This window comes from Phaseolus vulgaris, chromosome 11 (genome assembly GCF_000499845.2).
Source record: "Phaseolus vulgaris cultivar G19833 chromosome 11, P. vulgaris v2.0, whole genome shotgun sequence".
Taxonomy (NCBI): domain Eukaryota; kingdom Viridiplantae; phylum Streptophyta; class Magnoliopsida; order Fabales; family Fabaceae; genus Phaseolus; species Phaseolus vulgaris.
In genome coordinates, this window is record NC_023749.2 from 41,829,821 (window position 1) to 41,854,253 (window position 24,433).

The window sequence follows — 24,433 nt, forward strand, 5'->3', positions numbered from 1 at the left end:
TGATCGGGAGAGAGACGGGAGGTATGAGTCATAGGAGTGGCCACAGGTGCAAAGTCAAGCATGCCAGTTTCATGAAGAAGATCAAGAGTATACTTGCGTTGACTTAAATAAAGACCAGAACTGTTGCGAGCAATTTCCAATCCCAAAAAGTAAGTGAGATGACCTAAATTTTTTATCTTGAAGTGAAGAAGGTGAAGGGATGTAGTAATTGTATTGATTTCCTCCATGTCATCACCAGTTAAGAGCAAATCATCAACATAAACAAGAATAACAGTGAGTTTATCGTTATTATATTTAAGAAAAAGAGAATGATCAGCAGCAGAAATATAGTAATTATTTGATAAAAGAAAAGTAGAAAGTTTGGCGTATCATTGGCGACCAACTTGACGAAGGCCATACAAAGACCGTTGAAGCTTGCAAACATGCTGGGGAGAAGGAAGAGAGAGGCCAGGTGGGGGGGTCATGTATACCTCTTCATGGAGATCACCATGAAGAAAGGCATTATTGACATCAAGTTGTTTTAAAATCCAATTTTTGGTAGTGGCAATAGCAAGAAGAAGGCGGAGGGTAGTGAGTTTAGCAACAGGTGCAAAAGTGTCTAAGAAATCAAGTCCTTCAAGTTGGGTGAACCCTTTGGCAACAACTCTAGCTTTGTGGCGCTCAACAGTGCCATCAGAATGGTATTTGATTTTATATACCCATTTACAACCAATAGTTTTCTTTCCTGGAGGGAGAGGGGTAAGTTGCCAAGTATTGTTAGCAGCAAGAGCTTGAAGCTCATCTTGCATGGCAAATTGCCAAGAAGCATGTTTGGAGGCTTCGTTATATGTCCGAGGTTCAGGATGAGAATTGATAGAGGAAATAACATTTCTAAAATTGGAAGATAAGGAATTGTAAGACAAGTAATTATGAATAGGATATCTACTACTTACAGGTGTGGAAATCCGCAAGATAGGCAGGTTGTCGGTGAGGACGAGTTGATCTTCTTGGAAATTGGGGTGAGGTGCTTCCTGGAGATGCAGGCGGTGATAATTCTGGTGGAGGTGCAATGTCGGATGCAGGAGTAGAGGCACTATTTGTTGGAAGATCAGAGGATAATGAGGCTGGTGGAGGGACAATATTGGGTGCAGGAGTAGAAGCACATGGCTCAACAGGAGGTGCAATATCAGAAAAAAAAAAATCAAAAGCAGAATTATATGCATTAGAAATAGGGAGAGATAAAGTGTCAGGGTCCTTAGGCAAGCCACAGACCAATTTATATGGAAAGTGGTTTTCATGAAAGATTACATGTCTTGATATCTCTATGCTATGAAACTTTAAATTTAAGATAATATAACCTTTTGTATTTTGCGGGAAGCCAAGAAAAATACCTTTGATAGATCTATCATCTAATTTTTTTTCCTATGTGCAGTGATGGTACTAGCATAACAGAGACAACCAAACACTTTTAGAAAGGAAATGTCATATGGTTTTCCAAACAACTTTTCATGAGGAGTGATGTTATTAAGTAATGGAGTAGGAATAACATTTATTAAGAAAACAACATGATTTACAGCAAATTCCCAAAAAATAGGAGGAAGATTTGCTTGAAAAAGTGAAGCACGGGTTACATTTAGTATGTGTTGATGCTTACCTTCTACAATGCCATTTTGTTGTGGTGTTTCAACACAAGATTTTTTTATGTATAATTCTCTTTGAAGCATAAAAATTTGACATAGCAAACTCAACACCATTGTCAATACGAATCGTTTTGATATTAGTTTTGAAATGATTTTGAATGAAAACAGTGAAGTTAATGATGTGCTGGCGCACTTCAGATTTGTTATGCAGCAGAATAACTCAAGTATAACGCGAGTAATCATCAACAATAGTCAAGAAATAACGAAAACCTTGCATAGAAATTATGGAACATGGTCCCCAAATATCAAAGTTTACAAGATCAAAAATAGCAGAGGTAACAGTATTACTTAAAGTGAAAGGAAGTTTTCTCTGTTTTGCATGACTAAAAGTATCACATACATGATGAGTATCAACAGTAATAAAAGAGTATTGTTTGCTTACGACATGTAATCTTTCAAGTGAAGGGTGTCCTAGTTTATAATGCCACAGTGTTCTGTCCGTGATATTACAATTAATAAAAGGAGCAAAACAATGTGGTTTAGAACGACTAGAAGCAGGCAAGGTAATGACAAGGTACAAGCCAGCGATGGCTTTAACTGTATCAATCCTCTCTTGGGTGAGATTGTCCTATATAATGCAGTGGGTTGAAGTGAAAGTCAAAGTGCATTTAAGTTGGTGTGTAAGTTTAGAAACAGATATTAAGTGTAATTGAAAATGAGGCACATATAACACATCAGACAAATAAAACTTATCAGAAAAACGTACTAAACCAAAGTATGTGGCATAAACAGTTTGTCCATTTGGAAGACTAATTAAGACAGGTTTAATTTTAGTATAAGTAGTAAAAACGTTCAAATTGTGACAAACATGATCCGTGGCACCAGAATCAATAATCCAAGATTCTTTTATAGCAGATATTGAAGAGAGAAACTTACCTGTTGAAGAATGCTCAGTATTGGAGATTTCATCCGCAGAGAAGGTGCCGACTTGATTAATTTGAGTGTGAGAGGCAAGATCCTCAAGGTTTTGCTGACGCAAAATGTTGGTAAGGAATTGACACTGCTGTGATGTAAGTTGAATCCTCTTTGCATCTTGTTCTTTAGGAAAAAGCTCAAAAAAAGTGTCAGTAGTAATCATATTATTGGCTTGGGATGTCCAATTGGTGAATTTGTAGCCAGGAGGGAACCCATGCTTTTTATAACAGGTGTCGACAGAGTGGTCAAGATGATTACAAAAAGTCCAGACTTTTCTAGTAGAAGAAAACTTTGAGGTTTTAACATTACCAGAAGGAAAACCCACTTTGCGAAAACAAACAGCCTCAGTATGACCATATTTACCACAAAAATTGCATGTAATAGTGTGACTACTATTAAGACTATGAAGACTAGGGTTTTTATTAAACATTGTCTAAGAGATTTTTAAACCCAATCAAGATTTTGAAAGAGAACAAAAAAGATAACCAAGAACAACAAAGGGGGAAATAAAGATCAGAGAGAAGCGCAGCAGAGCTCTTCATTCGAATAGCTCTGATACCATATTACCGTTAATGAAGATGAATATTCCTTGTCTGATGTGGTGCATCAAATAGAGCGCACGAAATCGCAATGGAGAAATGGAGGTTCTTATGAACCCTAATTGCAAATGAAAAAGAGACAATGACTTAAGCATAAAAGAGGGAAAAGCATAGAAAAGAAAATACAAAAGAAATTCTTATTTACTTGTATATTAGAGAGTAAAATACATGGTGTATATATAAGAAAAAAATTAAGACCTAGCTGAAACAGAAAAGAAAAGTTGGATCAAACAAACAAAGTACAATAACTTAAAACAGAAAAACTAAATATATTAAGAGTTATAATTTAGTATGCATGTAAACTTGACTCATGTTACCTTTCCGACAAGGTCATATGTTAAGTGAAAATCTACTATCAAAGTTGTCACATATAATTAGAAATGACAACCTAGTTAGCAAATAGATTAGGAAAACCAACTTTTATACCCGTTTATATTTGGCTTGAGGAAGTGTCATTTCAAGCACAATCTGATGTAGGTCAATTGTGTCTAACTCTTAATAATCAGACAAATTTCCTTTTAAAAAAAATGTGCTCGGTAGACCCTCTATATAATGGTGGTACACCTTAAAAATCACCCAAAAAAAAACTTTTAAAAAATATATAAAAAGTTATTACTCTTTTTTTTCTGTATACTTTCTGGAAATAATTTAAAATGAATTTATAATTTTTAATTTTAAGAAACTTACGAAATATGTAATATATTTTAAATTAATTTTAAAAAAACGAATAAATGATATTTAAAGAAAATCTACCATTCTGCGTCATTCATAGCTCACAAATCTTTCATGTTCTGTGGAGCTGGCATAACGACCACGACCACTCACTCATATGCATCTTCTTCCACTGTTCCACACACCAAAAAATAAAGAAAAATGAACGTGAAAATATCCATGCAATTATGTTGTATATATTTTTATAATTGTATATTTTCATATATGACCCTTTTCTAAGTCACATTCATATTAAAAGTTGTTTGTGTGATTTATAGCACCTTGTTTGGGATTCTCTTATCTCACCACGACTGGTTGCTATCAAACAGGTTTAAATAAGTGGTGCTGCTCCGTGAATTTAGTACTGATTATTCTTGTACTTTTAGCGCACAATGTTTAAAAACAAGATTTTCGGAAAATAAAATTTCTCAAGAATAATTTTTAATCTAATTTCTTACAAAAATAATCTCAAAAAGACTTTATAAATTAAATTTTCCAAATTAATATAAAAAAATTTACTGAAAAAATTATCTGTTACTTTTGTTAAATTATTTAGGATGGTAAGTACTCTTACTAAAAAGGGTCAAACTTTTTGAGATGAAAAAAGTGGTATTTCTATAAAGTTGAATTTTTATATCCCATGATTGATCGTAAATTGTTGATGAAATACGAAGGGAGATTCATTTGAAAAAAATTATCTGACGTTGAAGTTAATGAAAGTTAGAAAAATTATAAAATATGAGTATAGAGGTGAAAGAAAGAATTGAGTATGCACTCCGTCTATAATTTATATGTATTAATTGGTTATTGGGTATAAGTTGAAATATTCTAAAAGATGTTTAAAATAAAATAAAATTTGTCATTCAACCACACATATGCGCACACGCACACATACATATTTTCCCTAACATAAAGAATATATAATTACTCCTACCTTTCACGAGTATTTCATTATTATAACTCCTGACTATACAACATGTAAAGGTGTTGTTTAAAGATTATAAGGAAACCATTAATCAAAGAGGAAATGAAATTAAAGACTCCTCGTTAAGAGAACTTCATAAAGAGAATGATTTACAAACATAACACATACCTTTTTTGTCTCTAAGATTATCCACTTATCTAGGACTTAAAAACGTAAGAAGAAAAAGCACATGCAAAACTTATCGTAAATTTATGTAACATCATTAGTTGATTTTGTGTAATTAGGTTTTTATTTATAGACATATTGAATAAGATCATTGATGCATGCATGTATATATATTATATCTTTGTGTCAAAGTTGTAGTAAAGGTTCATAGTCTTTTAACTAGCATCATTCTTTGTAGCACTCATTATTGTTCTTAAAGCACCTTCATATTGAACACTCTTTCTTATAGTAACAATGATGGAAGAGGCCCAAGGACAAGCCCAAGTACAAGCCCAACAAAGAGAAGATTCAGGCCTACCACTAAAGCCATGGCTAAGAAGAATTAAGAAGATTGGAATACTGCTACTGATGGCAGAGAAACCTTCTTGTACATGTTTAAAATGTCATAATTCTAGTGTAGAGTGAGATTTATTTTTTTGTTAAAGTAGAATAGGAAATTTTACTTGTTATTTTTTTAGGTGAAATTTGGTACCTAAAAACCAATATTGGTTAAATTAGGGTTCTTTGAACACCTAAATTAACCAAGGTCGGTTATGACTAAGTCATGGAGAAGAGAGCACTTGTTCCATGTGCTTAAAAGCTTTCCATCACATGCTCCATGTGCTACGTCCCAAATTAGGCGCCAAATGCATCACATTTGAATTTAGCTTTCATTTCACTTGTATTTGACTTTTCCAATTTCGGCCCTCTAATCCTATATAAGGAGGTGCTTGGCTCATGAAATGACAAGATTATTCTAGAGAAAATTGCTGCCAAAATTGTGCCAATTTTGCTCCTTGTCTCCTACCTCTCTAGGATAGACATTTTAATCTTCATTTTTCACCTTTGCCAAGTGAGATGGCCTCACCACTCACTCTCCACACCTAGCATGCACCTTCAAGGAGTTCACAACTCTACGTGAGTTCCTTGCTCATTCTCATCCATGAGTGCTTCCGCCAATTCACCAAAGAAAAGCTAAACGAATGAAGGCACTCTTCCATCAAGTGGTATCATGAGCCTTGGTTCTCCTAGAGCTAAGTGTGTCTTCTTCTTTTCATTTTAATTTTGTGTTGTTCTTCATGATTTCATGTTGTTAATCTTGTATCCTTGAATGTCTTGCTGTTTTTGCATTTTAATTTTGATTTAGATGCTGTTTGGATAAATCCAATCGGTGCAATGTGTTCAAATTGTTCTTGAGCTTCTAATTTCAATTTTGTGTAGGATTCCTTTGAGTTTTGGTGTTGCTATTTTATTTTTGCTAGATTTGAGCCTTTCTTGTAATTTTAATCGGTTCATATTGTTTGTGTTTGAGTCATTTTGATTTTTGAATCCATAGATGTTTTGTCAAGTCATGTGCATCCTAAATTGTCATCACTTCTATGTAGTACTTTTCTTGATAATTTTGGTTCATTGATTTTCATTTTGAGTCCAGATTTATAATTTTGTATTTGATCCTTTGGTGCATTTTAATTTTTAGATTTGAGTTCATATACATCAATTCTATTGTGTTTTTGAAGTTTCTTAAAATTGTTTTTAATTCCAAAATTAGACTTCCTCTGTTTTTGTTGAATCTGTGATGGCTGTTTTTGTTTATAGAATTTAATTCTATTTATGAAAATTTGTGGAATTCTAGATCTGAACATATTGAGGTGTTAAGAAAAAGTGAAAAAAAAAGTGAAGCAAAATTCAAAATAGAATCTAAATAGAATCTAAATTCAAAAAAATTGGTTTCTAAATTAGTATCTAATTAGCTATCAAGGTTTTTGCTACCAAATTTAGAATTTAAATAATTGGTAGTTAAAACCTTGGTAGCTAATTATATACCAATTTAAAAATTATTTAACAATAATAGAAACTAATTTAGAAACTAATTTTTTTTTAGTTTTTAAAATGGTCTCTAATTTAATCACTATAGCAACTAATTATTTTTTGTCTCTAAAATTGATTTTTATCTCATGATTTTCTTGTAGTGTATAGGTCCCATAATAAATCTTTTTACTGTTAAATAAAATTTAAATATAGTTTTTTTAACAAGGTTTTGTAAATTTACCTCTCCAAGCAATTAAAAAACTCATCGACCAAGTGCAAACTGAAAAAAAATTGACATGGACATGGCAAATATATTTTATAAGATAGATATGTTTGTGCACATGAAAATCCACTCTTATTCTGACCATTGATTAATGAATTATTAATTAATAATGCAAATGATAGTTGCAAGTTGCACCACCGAATACACAAGATTGGACTAGGACCCAGAAAGTGCATAATTTTTGAAGTTGCAATCATATAATTTGTAGTTATATCCGAGATTAGAGGAGTTTGATGAACAAACTTTATACTGTTTTATAAGGTCATAATCTTTCATTCTGTCATTTTCTATGCTCATGGATACATAATGATTTCTCCAAATACTTTTTTGCTAAAGTCACTCTTGAATAGTGGTTAGGTTATAGATTTGTTTTTCACTTAATTCTAACTTTCCTATATTTTATAAAACGATTTTGATTCTTAATTATTCTCTATAATTTTATTTTATTTTATTTTAATTGTCCACCGTTTTGATTTTAAATTTCTTACACGACTTTGATCCTTTATTTGTTAATCATCCATAATTTTATTTAATTTTTAATTTTAAAATTATATTAAATCACTATTGAATTATATTTAATAATAAGTCTCTGTGTAAAAGAGTTACGCATATTATGTTTTCCTTCAATCTGCTTCTTAAAATTTAAATGAAAATTAAACAGAATATGAATGATTAAAAGGATAATTATAAATTAGCAACTAAAATTCAGGAAAAAGATTAAAGAAAATAATTAAGAATTTTATAAAATATAAGGATTAGAATTAAACTATTTTTTTATAAAGAAAAATATTGTAATATTCTTCTAAACCTTTCAACACGCCTTGCATTTTAATTTAAATATTGTTATTTGTATATAACAAAATTACATATATCTTTTTTTTATATAATAAATGATAAGTTTTTATTAGACTTCATATAATAATATGTTAAAGACAAAAGTTTAACACCCTATATTACTTAAACCAACAAAGTATGTAGTTGTTTTGATAAGACAAAGACCAAATCATGTCATCATATCGTTTGTCAAAGATAAGAATTTTTTTATCACAACAACATTTGAAGAATGAAGAATAGATCAAAGAACATTGAGCATACATTTCACTTCATCTGATAAGCATTGATGAATGTCAAACAAAAGGAACATCACAAAAATCAACCATAATGTCTAATAAAGAAGTGAAAGAGCATAAGATAATAAGCTCAATACATACCTCAAGCTAACATAAGATCAAAGAATATTCATGAAGCTTTAGTCTATTTACAAAGATTGCCACCTACATTTATTCTCAAGAAAGGTCGCACTAAACATCAACATTCAAATATCTCTTAGTATATGAGCTAAAACTGTAAAGATCGGCATTTCTCCTGACACAACTATTTTCAAATTTTGGCCCAACTACTTGTCATGTACAGTGTGCACTTTTATCATGCAATGCTATAAAAGACTTTACCATCGAGGGAAAGATATATCGTCAGTCATCCAAGAGATTGCATAAAGATGAAGGTCATTTAAAGATGCATGAGGTGCTTTCAATGATCAAATTAAAGCCATCAAAAGCAAGGAAGGCATGAAAGAAGAACTGAAGCTGCTAAACGGATATAAATGACTTCTTAATAGCTACCTTCTTCTAGCAACTATATAAAGTATACCATTAGGAAGAAGAATACAAAAGCAGAGGATGCATTGTGTCAAAATGTTGTCAAGATGATAAGCAAACCTCAAAAGCTTCATAAAAGAATCTCAAATCTTAGAGTATGAGCATTTTTGAAATGTATGGACTCCTAAGAGCTTAGAAGAGAACACAAAAAAAGGTCTCTTTAGTCACCTAGGAGAATGAATAGAAGACCATCTGGAAGGACACACATTGGGCCATTAACAAGGGCCATGGCTAGAAGATTGGAGGAAGAAGAGGAGACTTAAAAGACTCTCCTTTTATGGAGAATAAAAAATTGATTGTTCTTCTATATTTCTCTAGCCTTATAAATATTTGCAAAGTAGTGTAGGTTTATTTGGGCTTGCTTTTTTGGTTATTTTTTATGAGCCATATATTGAACCTAGTAGAGTATGATGTAAAAGAAAAGAGAGTCTAGTTAGAGGTACAATTGAGCCTCCTTGGTTCCAATGCAACCCTAGACTCTCTAGGGTTCACCAAGGAGTGGCTAGGGAAAATAAGATTACATGGAGTGTCTAGGTGAAGCTTGAACGTCTAAAGCCTTGCATGGAAATCATGAAGAGCCCACCTAAGCATAGACAATGATGGTTGAAGGTCCACATGTCCTCTCCTCAATAGAGAGGATTTTTCTCCAATGAAGACATGTCACTTGTCAACCTTTAATTTGAGAGGATTTGCTCTAATGAGAATAAGCAATTTATCATAATGTGAGTAGAGATTTTTTAGGGTAAATATATAAATAAGTGTGTTAGGCCTCTTGTAAATTCAACTTGATTTGAGTAAAAAATTATACGAAAATGCAATTTGAAATTCTCTCAAGTTCAACCTATGTTAGCATTCTATATGGTATTTAACCTAGAACTCTTCTAGAATTGGCCTCACCTCTTATCGTCCTTCACTTCCATAGTTCATTTCAACATTCCTCACACAAATTCAGACTTCACTCATTTTCCAAATAAGCTCCAACAATATGCAACACAACATCAAGAAAGGCTACAAAGTAGAATTGCATCCGTGAACTTTCATCATGTACTATTCATCAAAAGATGTAACTCCTCCCTAGAATTCAAACAAATCTAAAGTAGAGGAGAAAGCTCAACCTTGTTTCGATCAAAAGATAGAAACACTCTTCATTAGTCAAACTAAATGATCAAACGATCATTCAAACCTTTAACCTTTCATGTGTTAGCCAGGAGTGGCTATAGAGTAAAGAATACTTAAGTTCAGCTAGAACTGGCTTGAGTAAAGAGTACTCCTTGATGGGTAAGGCAGAAGTGGTTGTGATCTAGAAGAATACTCGTATAGCTAGGAATGACTAAGTGCAAAAAATACTTAGGATTATTTAGAGTTGAGATCTTGGATGATCTGCCTAAACTATTTGTTAAGCTTTTAGACGGTTTGTTGAAACATTAGATGGTCTGATGACTAGAATATCATATATGGAGTTTATATTCTTATGTTTTGATGATAAAAAAAATCAGTAAAAAAGTTAAATCAGGTCCACATAACATGCATTGCATTTGTTGAAACCCTAAACAGTTTAAAACCCTATAGACGATTTGATGAAACAATAAACCATATATGACCCACTACACGGTCTGATGACTAGAAGATCATATGTGGAGTTTATATTTTGATGATATAAAAAACAACCTGAATGATTTATTTGATTTTAAAAATGATTTATGCAGTTGCAATATAAAATAGACCCTTTAAACATCTACTACTTTGTTTATGCTAGATGATCTAATGAACGTGTTGAACGAACAACCTATTTATTATAATAATTAAACAAAATCTTTTAATTACATAATTCTTCTAAAAGCTCGTTCAATCAAAGAGGTATTATATCTAAAAACAAAACAAAAAATCAATCTACATAGAAAGACTTTATTTGTCCTTGTTTTTCCTATATCTCTCAAATCTATCTTTTCTTAAACAAATTTTCTAAAATTAAATCTTGTGAATATATTCTTAATGTATTGAGAATATCTCTCAATCTTTTTTTAGTAGAATAATTTGATTAAATTGAAAATCTTAAATACTTTATTTTGGTATCACGCATTACGTAGAATAAAATAATTTTTTCATTATGTTTTGATTTGTTTTTAGTAACCCATATTACAAATACTTTCAAATTAGTTTCTTAAACATATTCGAAGCAAAAACAAATTGAAAGACATCAAATCTAAGTTTTTTTTAGTGAGTGTCTAGCATGAGAAAGATCCAAATATGTAGATATTGCAAAATGTAGAATTTACCAATTCAAATAACAAAGAAACATACATTATCCATACTATTTCTTTAAAATTAAAATAGAAAAAAATAGTTGCATAATAAAAACATAATTTCTATTTTAATGTAAAAAGTCTTGTTTTAAAAGTACAAGTTGTTATTTTTGAAGTTGTATTTCTTCCAGTATAATTTTTAGAAAAAATTGTCTATGTTGATAAACTCAAAAAACAACACATCAATTTTATGAAAATCTGTGATATTAGCTATTGTTGCTATTTTTATTAGTTGTTTAAAAAATGGTTTTGAAAAAGCTACTTGACTTTGAAAGGTACGAATAGATGGAATTATATTGGAATATATAATATAAATTAGGTTAGAAAATAGTTGGAGATGAGACGTTAGTGTGTGTGATGTGCGAGGCCATGTGCTACAATGCGGCGGTTATTTAAAAATGTCGAGTAGTTTAGGTACACACATTAATGTCAAAGCCTCTGTCTCGATTCTCTCCCATCATCTTCCCATTCCCATCACACCGATAACAACTTTCCTATTCTCCTTTTGTTGTACCCATCTAAAAATAATCAATGAGAAAAAAAAACATTAAATAAATATTTTATTCCCTCATATTTTTCTTTTAAGTTTTATTAAACCTGTCTTTATATATTTATTAAATTATACACTTTATTATTATATTTTAAAAATGGAATGATAAATATTTAAAATTGAAATTTTAATGATAGCATTTTTAAAGTTAGAAACGTTTAGTGATATAATATGCATATTCAAGTCTAAAGTCACGTTACCTTTAAAAGAATCCAAAAATGTAAACATATAAAAATATTTACACAGCGTTTGTAATAGCTTAAAGCTTTATCTGTGTAGAACTTTTATCAAAAACTTATAAGTGAATAATAATCATACTTCTTTTATATTCAAGCACTTAAATAGAAAATAAAAGGTTAATAATGTTGAAGGTTGACTAATTCAAAAGTCAAAAGTGAGAATAAATTAGTGGTTAGTTTGTTGTGGGTACCACTATAAATAGAGTTTGTGTGTATACGTGCAAATGTGTGCATATAACAGAAAGTGTATTTTTTCTCCCAGTTTTGTATTCTTCTGCTTCAGTTTGTTTAGCAGTCATTTTTCATTTCTTTTCTCCAACAAACTGGTATCCAGAGCGTAGTTCAGATTCAAGGGCGTTCTTGTGGGTTGATCTACAATGGGACACACCAGCGCAACCTTACAGTCGAACCTTCTTGTTCTTGATGGCAAGAACTGGAATCGATGGAGTATCCAGATGAAAGCCATTTTCGGCTTTCAAGAAATCACGGAGATTGTTGAAAATGGCTACCCAGAACTTGCTACAGATGCAACAGAAGCGCAGAGGGTGGCACACAAGGAAAACAAAAAGAAAGACTGCAAAGCCATGTGTCTTCTTCATCAGAGTGTCGACGATGCACACTTTGAGAAGATTGCAGAAGCAAAGACGTCACAGAAGGCATGGCAGATTCTGGAGAAATGTCATCAAGGAGCAGATCAATTGAAGAAGGTGCGTCTCCAAACTATGAGACGCCAGTATGAGTTGATGCAAATGGAGTCAAATGAAAAAATTGCTCAATTCTTTAATCGAATCCTCACTCTCACCAATGCTATGAAGGCATGTGGTGAAACGATGACTGATCAAGCGATTGTTGAGAAGGTATTACGGTCCCTAACCCCTAACTTTGACCACATTGTTGTGGCCATTGAAGAATCCAGGAAACTTGAAGAACTGAAGGTTGAAGATCTTCAAGGCTCCCTCGAGGCACATGAGCAGAGGCTCATTGAAAGGTCCACTGAGAAACCTGTAGAACAGGTTCTGCTAGCCCAGACTTTGAGGAAAGGAGGCTACGATGGCAGGGGTGGATTTAGAAACCGAGGAAAGGGGAAAGATTACAGAGAAAAGGGCAGAAGTTCTCATCAAGAACAAGAAAAGTCTGATCAAGATCAAACAGAAATCTCCTCAAGGAGGGGAGGATCCAATTGGAAAGGAGGTAAGAAGAAAATAGATAGAAAGAGAATCAAATGTTTCAATTGCAATAAAATTGGACATTTTTCTTCTGAATGTCAAGCTCCCCCAAGTCAGTATGATCATCGCAGGAAACAGCATGATGAAGCTCATATGGCAAAAGAAGATATGAAAGATAACAGGGATGAAAGTCCTGTTCTGCTAATGGCGACAACGGTGCAGGAAGATTTGTGCTCGTTCGTTTCGGACCCGTCCGTTTTGTCTACGTCTGTAATGTTGCAGACGACAAATACTCAAGAAATTTGCAGTGAGGAAGTTTGGTATGCAGACTCTGGCTGTTCTAATCACATGACAGGCCATAGAGATTGGCTCATAAACTTTGATTCAAGTAAGAAAAGAAAAGTAAAGTTTGCTGATGATAGAATGATTCAAGCCGAAGGCATTGGAGATGTGATAATCAAGAGGAAGGATGGTGGGAATGCGTTGCTGTATGATGTGCTCTTTGTGCCTACCATGAGTAGCAATCTAATCAGTTTGGGACAACTATTGGAGAAAGGTTTCTCAATAGCCATGAAGCACGGATTCTTGGAAGTCCTTGATGCTGAAGAAAAGAAAATCATGAAGGCACCACTTGCATCAAACAGAACTTTCCAGGTACACCTTAATGCTGTTGAAGCTCAATGCCTTAACTCCGAAATTCTATCTGATGATACTTGGTTGTGGCACATGAGGCTTGGTCATCTTAACTTCAAAGATCTTAGCCTCATGAAGTCCAAAGAAATGGTTCTTGGGCTTCCGTCTGTACACGTGCCTAAGAAAGTTTGTGATAGTTGCTTAATCAGTAAACAACCCAGATCATCATTCAGCAAGTATATTGCATCAAGAGCCAATAGTTTACTGCATGTGGTATATTCGGATGTGTGTGGTCCACTTGAGGTTCCGTCCTTAGGAGGGAACAAGTATTTTGTAACATTTGTAGATGATTTCAGCAGAAAATTGTGGCTTTATCTTATTAAGGCTAAAAATGAGGTGTTTCCCATTTTCAAATCCTTCAAGTGCTTAGTTGAGAAGCAGTCTGAAAAATCCATCAAAATATTGAGAACAGATGGTGGTGGTGAATTTACTTCCAGAGAATTTGATAGTTTTTGCATGGAAAATGGGATTGTGCATGAGATAACAGCACCTTATACTCCTCAACATAATGGGGTGGCTGAGAGAAGAAACAGAACTATCCTAAACATGGTTAGGAGTATGCTGAAGAGTAAAAATCTGTCACACGAATTTTGGGGAGAAGCTGCAGCAACTGCAGTTTATGTGTTGAATCATTGTCCTACAAAGAGGCTGGAATTTAAGGTTCCAGAAGAGGTATGGACAGGGAAGAAGCCTTCAATCAGACACTTCAGAGTTTTTGGTTCCCTATGCTATAGGCATATTCCAGATCAAAAGAGAAGGAAGTTGGATGATAAAAGTGAACAAATGATCTTCGTTGGTTACAACTCCACTGGATCCTACAAGCTCTTCAATCCTAAGACACGGCAAGTAGTATTCAGCAGAGACGTGCATTTCATTGAGTCAAGCCTGTATCCGTCCGATCATAACCCAATGTTGCACGCGTCTGATCGTGAGAGATCGCATGCATCCGGAAGTGGAAGCACGTACCCGTCTGTTCATGACATTATGTCTCTGTCCGATGCACCAGAGTCAGAGTCAAGGAGTTTGTTACCGTCCGATAGAGACGAACCCAGCACTGAGTCTCAAGGTGCAAATTCACCTGAGAGATGTATTCAAACAAGACCCACCAGATCCAGAACTCTACCAGCAAGACTCAGAGATTGCGAAATTACATTTGATGATGCTGCCACTAACGAAGGAGAATTACTCCAGCACATTGCACTTCTTGCAAATGCAGAACCTGTCAGTATTGATGAAGCTTTAAAAAGCAAAATATGGAAGGAGGCTATGCATGAAGAATTGAAGTCGATAAAGAAGAATGAAACTTGGGAGTTGGTGAAACTTCCAGCTAATAAGATGCCTATTGATGTAAAATGGGTATTCAAAACTAAGTTGAATCCAGATGGAACTATTGCCAAATACAAGGCAAGACTAGTGGCAAGAGGATTTATGCAAACAGAAGGGATTGATTTCTCTGAAGTGTTTGCACCAGTCGCAAGATTGGAAACTGTTAGACTGGTTGTTGCTATTGCTACTTTGAAAAACTGGAATATGTGGCAGCTGGATGTTAAATCAGCATTCCTAAATGGACCTCTTGAAGAAGAAGTCTATGTTACTCAACCTCCAGGTTTTGTTATAGAAGGAAGTGAAGACAAGGTCTACAGACTGAGAAAAGCTTTGTATGGCTTAAGGCAAGCACCAAGAGCTTGGAATAAAAGGATTAATACTTTCCTTTCAAGTTCAGGCTTCAAGAAATGTAATGTAGAGCATGGTGTGTACATTAAAGCAATGGGTGGTGGAGGTATTCTATTCATTTGCCTTTATGTAGACGACTTGCTCATAACTGGCAGTAATACAGGAGATATTGAAGCTGTGAAGCAGTGCTTGAAGTCTGAATTTGAGATGACTGATTTAGGAAGGTTGTCATACTTCCTTGGCATTGAGTTCAAACAAGTTGATGGTGGACTGTTTATGCACCAAAAGAAATACATTCATGATGTATTAAAGAAATTCAATATGCTGGAATGCAATACTGCAGAGACGCCTGCAGAAGCAAATCTGAAACTTGATAATGGTGAACAGGAATCAGCAGTGGATGGTACTTTGTTTAGACAGATGATTGGCTGTTTGAGGTTTATTTGTCATACAAGGCCAGAGATTTCATACAGCGTTGGCTTGGTAAGTCAATTTATGAGTAATCCGAAGAAGTCGCATTTCATGGCAGCTAAACGTATTGTGAGATATTTGTGCGGCACACTTGATTTTGGAGTGCTTTACTCAAATCATTCAGAGAAAGTTGGGTTACAACTTGTAGCCTATTCTGACTCTGATTGGTGTGGGGATTTATTGGAGAGAAAGAGCACTATGGGTTATGTGTTTTTACTCTCTGGCTCTCCAATCTCATGGTGTTCCAAGAAGCAGGCTGTTATAGCCTTATCAACCTGTGAAGCAGAGTATATTGCTGCATGTCATGCTGCGTGCCAAGCTTTGTGGTTAGAATCGTTACTGGAAGAACTTAAGGTTGGCTTTAATGGCTATGTTGACTTGTTGATAGATAACAAATCTGCTATCAATTTAGCTAAGAATCCGGTTGCACATGGAAGGAGCAAGCACATAGAAACGAAGTATCACTTTCTGAGAGATCAAGTTGGAAAAGGGAAGATCAGACTGAAGCATTGCAAAACAGATTTACAAATTGCGGATATAATGACTAAGTCATTAAGAGCTGATAGATTCAGAGAACTTAGAAGACTACTGAATGTTGTTTGTCTTTAAATGTTTTTTGTAGATTTTGAATTAGGGGAGAGTGTTGAAGGTTGACTAATTCAAAAGTCAAAAGTGAGAATAAATTAGTGGTTAGTTTGTTGTGGGTACCACTATAAATAGAGTTTGTGTGTATACGTGCAAATGTGTGCATATAACAGAAAGTGTATTTTTTCTCCCAGTTTTGTATTCTTCTGCTTCAGTTTGTTTAGCAGTAATTTTTCATTTCTTTTCTCCAACAAATAAAAGATTTAATAAACTATGAGATAAAGCCAAAGATTTTTATTAAATGTGTTTTATGCTGGACTAAAATTTAACTCAATCTAAAACTTTATGAACAACGGATATAAGAATCAATTATTCTTATACTATAATAGGTTTTATGTGTAAAAAAAATTCTTTAGTTTACATAACTTTAGATTGTGAGTGAAGTAAGAGAATTTTCATTATATCATTTATTTTTTTATTTGATACTTGAATGTATACAAATTCAATACTGTTATTAAGTATGTGACCATACTAAAGTGAAATTTCAAACAAAGTTATCATTTATATCTACATATATTTATGTATACACATATTATCACCAATAACATACAAACCAAAATATAACTGCATTTAGTTTATTTAAAAATTGGATAAAACAATAAATTAAACCTTGAAATTGTTGCTTGAGAGAAATAATATCACTTGAAAAAAAAAAATATCTTATTGAAATCTCCATGCTCAAACTATATAATGTTGTTGGAGTAAAAAATCATATCTCTTAAGTTTTATGTTAATGTTCGAAATTATTTTTTTTTGTCTCTTACCTTAAGCTTTAATGTACCATTTGAGAAAGAAGAGTTATCGTTCAAGTATTTAATTGTCTCTCGAATAATAGTTTTTTACACTCTAAGAGTAAAGTCTTTGTTTGAACGATAATTTAACGTGTCAAAATCACAATTTATACCATGAACACCAAAACAAATCTATAAAATCTATTTATCAATTCTACTATCTTAACAATTAACAATTTCAACATATTGATTTACGATCTTCTATAACCCAAACTAAATTCAATCTCTAAACTTTTCTCCTGCAAATTCATCTTTATTCACAAGTTCAAAAGTTTGAAAGCTTAAAAAGTTCATTTTATTCCCTTGGATTCACAAGTCAAAAGGCAAAAAAACTCAATTGCACCATTATGAACGAGATTCTACTAAATCCCTTACCTCAACATAAGTTTTTTCTATTTGTCTAGCACTTGTGAGAGAATCCACACCAACCAATCATCAACCTAACCTCCTTATTCAAAATAAAGACAAATACAACTTGTTACAGAGTTTTAACCTAAATGCCAATTCTAGCATCAAATAATTTCTCATATTAAGATCAAAACTAAATAATATACCATAAACATTTAAATTTCCAACTCAAAAATCCAGACAACACAAAAGGTAATCCACCATGTATAAACCAATAATTTAATTATATGCATCAATTCAACATCATAACCCACAATTACATCTTTTCCTCTCAACTATCTATTAGGATCTATTTAAAATATATATATTTTAAACTTAAATTTGCAATGCAAAGGTCCAATTTATTGGAAAGTAGAGTAAATTAACCCCCCTTTACTTGGAATTTACTTGAAATCCAGGGAAAAGATCAAGGAACTAGTACTTCAAAAATCTAAACAATTACAAACATTCTAAATTTAAAACAGCCAAACACACAAATTACAAGAAATATGAAAGTTAATTGAGAAAGCCAAAGTTTATACAGTAAGAGAAGAGCTAGAGGGAGAAAATTAACTCACATTCATTCTCTTTTTAAGAAACCAAAACAATTAAGAGAAAAGGAAAAATGAGAAGAAAAGAAATTAGATTCATGTCTATGATTTTTTGTGCCCCTAATTTGATAGCTAATTATTGAAAAAATAAAATGTTTATTTTTTAATTTGAGATAGTAAATTATTAGACTAAAATATAAACAAAAAAATTCATAAACGTGCGAAAATTCAATAATAAAATATACCATTAATGCTAAAATCTTTTATACCTGATTAAAAAATTATATTGTTATGATTTTTTAAGAAATGTATTATGAAAGCCAATAGACTTGTACAGTTTTTTTGCATTTTTTATACAGTTATAAATTTTAGTACATTAATTTATATTACTTAAAAAATCCTACATTAACATAATATTTTCTTTATTTAGTGGGACATATGCCAATAAAAGAGTTTTTTAATAACAAGATCTATAAAAAAATCCATTGAACTTAAATATAAGTGTAGATGACGAATTTATTTTCACAACAACGACAAAATGTTACAACACAATAAAGTATTCTTTCCAAATCTCTTATATATTTCTTTTTCTTAAGTCTCTTTCATTTCTTTTTTTTAGTTTTCTTTCATTTTCTTTGCCCTATTGCCAATTACAGTTCTGCTTCCATTATTTAACTTAATGCAGCCATTTTGAAGTCCATTACTGAGCTTATTCAATTTTGAACTTAACATTATAAATGAATTTTTAATTTTATTTAATGAATATTAACTAAACAAACATCATTTTAATAATAATAATAATAACAATAATAATCGCAAGTACTATTTAATTAACCCCGTCACATTCAAATTCAAGGAAGTTGATATGCATAGATACAACCATATATCTTCAAGCCGCGTTAATGTGGCCCCACAAATCGTTCAACACAGCACACTCAGGACAACAATCATTCATTCTCAACCATCAATTGTATTTTCTACTATTTTTACTTATGAATACAAAATATAATCCTACATATCTATTATAAATTATTTCAACTAAATCTATAGTTATAAGGTTTAATAGACATGCATTTATTAGTATAAATTACACTATTGTTAATTAATTAAAAAATATATTTGATATTAATTTTAAGATAATTATTATAAAAATTAGCTAATTAATTATACATAATGACAAGTTTTATATTAAATGCAAGTACCAATGCTTTTACAATGTTAATATATATTATTTTTATAATTATATACTACTGTAACTTCTTTTATACTACAAAAAAAAAATATTAATATAAATATTAAAAGTTTAACTGCTATGCATTAAAAAAATATTATATATTTAATAAGTTTGTTAATTTATATTATTATAAATATTAAAAGTTGAATAGACATGCACTTACCAATGTACATAAATGGGTTGAATTTTATAATAATTTTCTTAAACGTTTATATTAATATTAATTTGTAATTAAATGACATTGTAAATTATTTTGTCTTTATTATCAATAGTTTCTAATGTATTTTTTTATTTTATTTCTTATGTATGATAACTTTTAATTTAATTATTGTATATGTAACACATTCTTAAATTGATCTATATATACCTAAAAAAGAATCCATAACACTTCTTCTTCATACATATTAGCATCTTTAATATTTCCATCTAAGAACCAATTTGGTAATTTACTACACATACAAAACCATATTATATGTTTGAAATATTTTTTATAAATTAAAAATAATTATAAAATTTATGAAAAGTCAATAATTTTCATATATACAATTTACAACTAAATAACTATAAAAATATTTACACTCTGATTAAAAAACAATTTAATATAAATGTACTTGTTTGTAAATACTTTTAATATGAATTATAAACTATTTAACACAAATACATGTGCATTAATTTAAGATAATTAATAAATCTAAAACGGGCAATATTAATTTATCCATGCTATTATCAGTAACAAAATATATAATAAATTTATCCATGAGTTACTATAAATGTCATTAGTTCTTACTGTACAAAGGAGGTTTACCCAGTGAGAATGAATTAAACAAAGCATAACTTAGCTATTTAAAAAAACAATGGCTAAGTTCTGTGCTGTTTATGTAGTTTTGTTTTTTGCTTAAATTATTCATTTCTTCTCAAAGATTCCGATTTCAAAAATCACAACACCACAAAATCCTGAAGAAACAGCTGGTTTTATGGGGAGGTGTAGGAGTAGTAGTAACAGTTTGAAGTTTCGTACACCCCTTTTCTTCTCTGCTGTGGGGTCCTCTTTTTTCCTCAGTAAGTGACAGCCTAATCACCAGCCTGGAAAAGGGTGTTAGCAACCACACTAAAAAGCTCAACTTGATGAGTTTATGGTAATGGGGTGCTTCTTACTTCATTTCATTTTCATGTGTGTACTGTAATCTGAAAAGGGTCTCTCTCAAATGTTCTAAACCATGTTCCTTTTTGCACCAGCTTATTCACATTAAGGTAAGTCTTGTTACCATTGTTTGTTTTTAACCTTTGCTTAATTTACTTACGTCAGAATACTATAGATTTAATTCTAGTGTAGGTTGTGGTAGTGGAGGTAAGGTTTCTGACTTTCTGTTGTGTTTGTGACGTGGAAACCTTCGTACTTTGTCTCTTGCTGTAGTGGAGATGTCTTGTTCTGTGCATTGCTCCTAATAGATCCATGGTTGTTGCAGGTTTTGTTGTGGGATTTTAGATTTTCATTTTTGGGGTTCCTTTGGATCTGGATTTTGAAAGAACCCGTTTAGGTGATTTGGCTATCCATCGGGCAGTTTATGGACTGTTGAAGAAGCTACAATGGTGAAGATGGAACTCATGAGATGGGTTCCCTGGGTCTTGGTTGTTGTTTTGCTAGTTTTGGTTAATGGGTCATTTTCCTTATACACTCCTCCTGATAGCTATCTAATTGCATGTGGTTCTTCTCAAAACATCACCTTTCAAGGTCGCACTTTTGTTCCCGATTCACAGCATTCTTCACTTGTAATGAAAACTGGGAATTCTTTTGTTGCTAGCACCAATTCGACTGCCCCTTTTCCTATTTACCAATCGGCTCGGGTTTTCACCGAGAAAGCTTCTTATAAGTTTGAGATTCAGCAAGAAGGTAGGCACTGGGTTAGGCTATACTTTTCCCCTATTCCAAACTCCAGCCACAACTTGACTTCAGCTTCTTTAACAGTGGTTACTGATGATTTTGTACTCTTGAGCAACTTCACCTTTAGGAAATACAACGATTCCTATATGTTCAAGGAGTATGCAGTCAATGTTACCTCTGATATGTTGCTTGTCACCTTCATTCCTTCTAATGGTTCGGTAGCCTTTGTGAATGGAATTGAAGTTGTGTCAATGCCGAATGAGTTGTTTGTTGATCAGGCACTCGCAGTTAACCCGCCAGCACCATTCAATGGACTTTCTGAACTTGCCTTTGAAACTGTTTATCGCTTGAATATGGGGGGTCCTTTGATTACTTCTGAAAATGACACCCTGGGTAGGAGTTGGGTGAATGACAGGAAGTACCTTCATGTGAACAGCTCTGTCCTTAATGTGTCCGTGAATCCTTCGAGCATTAAGTATCCGGTGGCTGTTAGACCTGAGACGGCCCCAAATTGGGTCTATGCCACTGCTGAAGCAATGGGAGATGCTAATGTAAATGATCCCAATTTCAACATTACTTGGGTCTTCAATGTGGATCCAAATTTCTCCTATTTCATCCGGGCACACTTTTGTGATATTATGAGCAAGTCACTTAACACTTTAGTGTTCAATATGTTCATAAATTCTAACATAGCTCTTCAGAGCCTTGATCTCTCTACCATGACTAATGACTTGGCTGTGCCTTACTACAAGGACTTTGTAGCCAATGCCTCAGCAGGCACTAACACTTTGACTGTGAGTGTTGGTCCAGATCAAGTGGCAGACTTTCCAAATGCCACTATGAATGGGTTGGAGATAATGAAGATCAGCAATTCATTGAAGAGCTTGGATGGGCTTTATTCAGTTGACAGTCTTCTTCCAAGTTCACATTCAAAGAAAAGCATGGTAGGAGTAATTGTTGGTTCTGCTGTTGGGGCCCTAGCTGCTGTAGCAATAGCTGGTTTGTGTTATGGCTGCTTGGTGAGACGCAAATCAAAGGCACCCGCTCAACAGGGCCATTCATGGCTGCCTCTGCCCCTTTATGGAAACTCTCTTACCATGACGAAAAATTCAACACTTTCACAGAAGAGTGGAACCGCAAGCTGCATTTCTTTAGCTTCATCAAATCTTGGACGATTCTTCAATTTCCAGGAAATCCTAGATGCTACAAACAAATTTGATGAGAAGCTACTTCTCGGTGTTGGTGGTTTTGGAAGGGTTTACAAAGGAACGCTTGAAGATGGGACAAATGTAGCTGTCAAAAGGGGTAACCCAAGATCTGAGCAAGGCCTTGCAGAATTCCGGACAGAAATTGAAATGTTATCCAAGCTTCGCCATCGCCATCTTGTGTCCCTCATTGGTTATTGTGATGAGAGGTCAGAAATGATTCTTGTCTATGAATACATGGCTAACGGACCCCTCCGGAGTCATTTGTATGGAACAGACCTGCCACCTCTCTCATGGAAGCAGCGGCTTGAGATCTGCATTGGAGCAGCAAGAGGCCTTCATTATCTCCACACCGGAGCAGCTCAAAGCATAATTCACCGAGATGTAAAGACAACAAATATCCTCTTGGATGAGAACTTTGTTGCCAAAGTTGCTGATTTTGGCCTCTCCAAGACTGGTCCAGCTCTTGATCAGACCCATGTGAGCACTGCTGTTAAGGGTAGTTTTGGTTATCTTGATCCTGAATACTTCAGAAGGCAACAGCTTACTGAAAAATCAGATGTGTATTCATTTGGGGTAGTGTTGATGGAAGTGTTATGCACAAGGCCAGCCTTGAACCCTGTCCTTCCAAGGGAGCAGGTCAACATAGCTGAATGGGCAATGGCCTGGCAGAAAAAGGGTATGCTTGATCAAATCATGGATCAAAATCTTGTTGGCAAGGTGAATCCTGCATCCCTTAAGAAGTTTGGGGAGACAGCCGAGAAGTGCTTGGCCGAGCATGGTGTGGACCGGCCGTCTATGGGAGATGTTTTGTGGAATCTTGAATATGCATTGCAGCTTCAAGAGACATCATCAGCCCTCATGGAGCCTGAAGATAACAGCACAAACCACATAACCGGAATTCAGTTGACACCCCTAGACCATTTTGATAACAGTGTGAGTATGGTTGATGGGGGCAACTCTTGCACAGATGATGATGCAGAAGATGCTGCTACAAGTGCAGTGTTCTCCCAATTGGTAAATCCTCGCGGAAGATAAGCTCTTGTGTATCCACAATTCTGGCCAAAGGCCTTCAAAGTAAGTGGCTATTCTGGCTTGATTGGTGAATGAAGGTTGTTTCTTATTTAGTTACTGCTTTTGTAATCGATTTTTTCCCACCCGAAATCAATTTACTTTGTAGTATACTTGAATGATAGTGAGGGGTGCCATTAAGCTGGTCAGTTATTGCATGCAAGGTACCCCATAAAAATTCTGTTGTACTAAATATAAACCAATTAGGAGTTCTGCTCCTCAAGTTGTTCTTACACCTTACCATATATGAAGGTTATAAGTTCTTTCTTCAGGACATGAATACTGCATAATGGTCAGTTGAATTCCTTTCCTTCCAACTTTTCAGGAAACTATTTAGATGCTATTCACCCTTTACATATGGCTTCCAAAGTGAAGTTTAAAAAGTTTCATGACTTCATGAAATTAGTAGATAGTTGAAGTTTTTTTTAAGTGTAACTTAATCTTAACAAAGTGAACTTCATTAAGAAGTTGATTTTAGACTCAATTCAATCTTATAAAATTGACTCATAAGGAAAAATTTATACTTATAAAATATTCTTATTTTTAGGTTTTCAATAGATTTTAATGGAAATATACAAAAAGAAAAGAAAAAAAGTGATGTAAAATAAATAAAATAACTGCTAAAGAAATTTTTACTATTTTATCCCTTACTTGATGATAGATGCTGAGATATATTTGAATGTTGCAATTTGTCTCAATATTATTTCAATTTTATATGGCCAATGTATTTAAGCAATGATTTTTAGCAATTGTATGTTACAAAGAATCAACCATTATCGATTAGCTTT

At 33.2% G+C, this 24,433-nt stretch overlaps 1 protein-coding gene across 1 annotated transcript; it reads left to right on the forward strand.

The window, feature by feature from the left end:
* The first annotated feature begins 20,322 nt into the window (after nt 1–20,322).
* LOC137817872 (receptor-like protein kinase THESEUS 1) lies at nt 20,323–23,916 on the forward strand. The gene is made up of 2 exons (XM_068621099.1): nt 20,323–20,738; nt 20,954–23,916. The coding sequence occupies exon 2, from the start codon at nt 21,075–21,077 to the stop codon at nt 23,610–23,612; it is 2,538 nt and encodes an 845-aa protein (XP_068477200.1). The 5' UTR covers nt 20,323–20,738; nt 20,954–21,074; the 3' UTR covers nt 23,613–23,916.
* Nucleotides 23,917–24,433: the final 517 nt, after the last annotated feature.

What these genes read in the sequence shown, in the direction of transcription:
- LOC137817872 (XM_068621099.1), top strand. Translation starts at nt 21,075, where the DNA reads ATGGTGAAGATGGAACTCATGAGATGGGTTCCCTGGGTCTTGGTTGTT.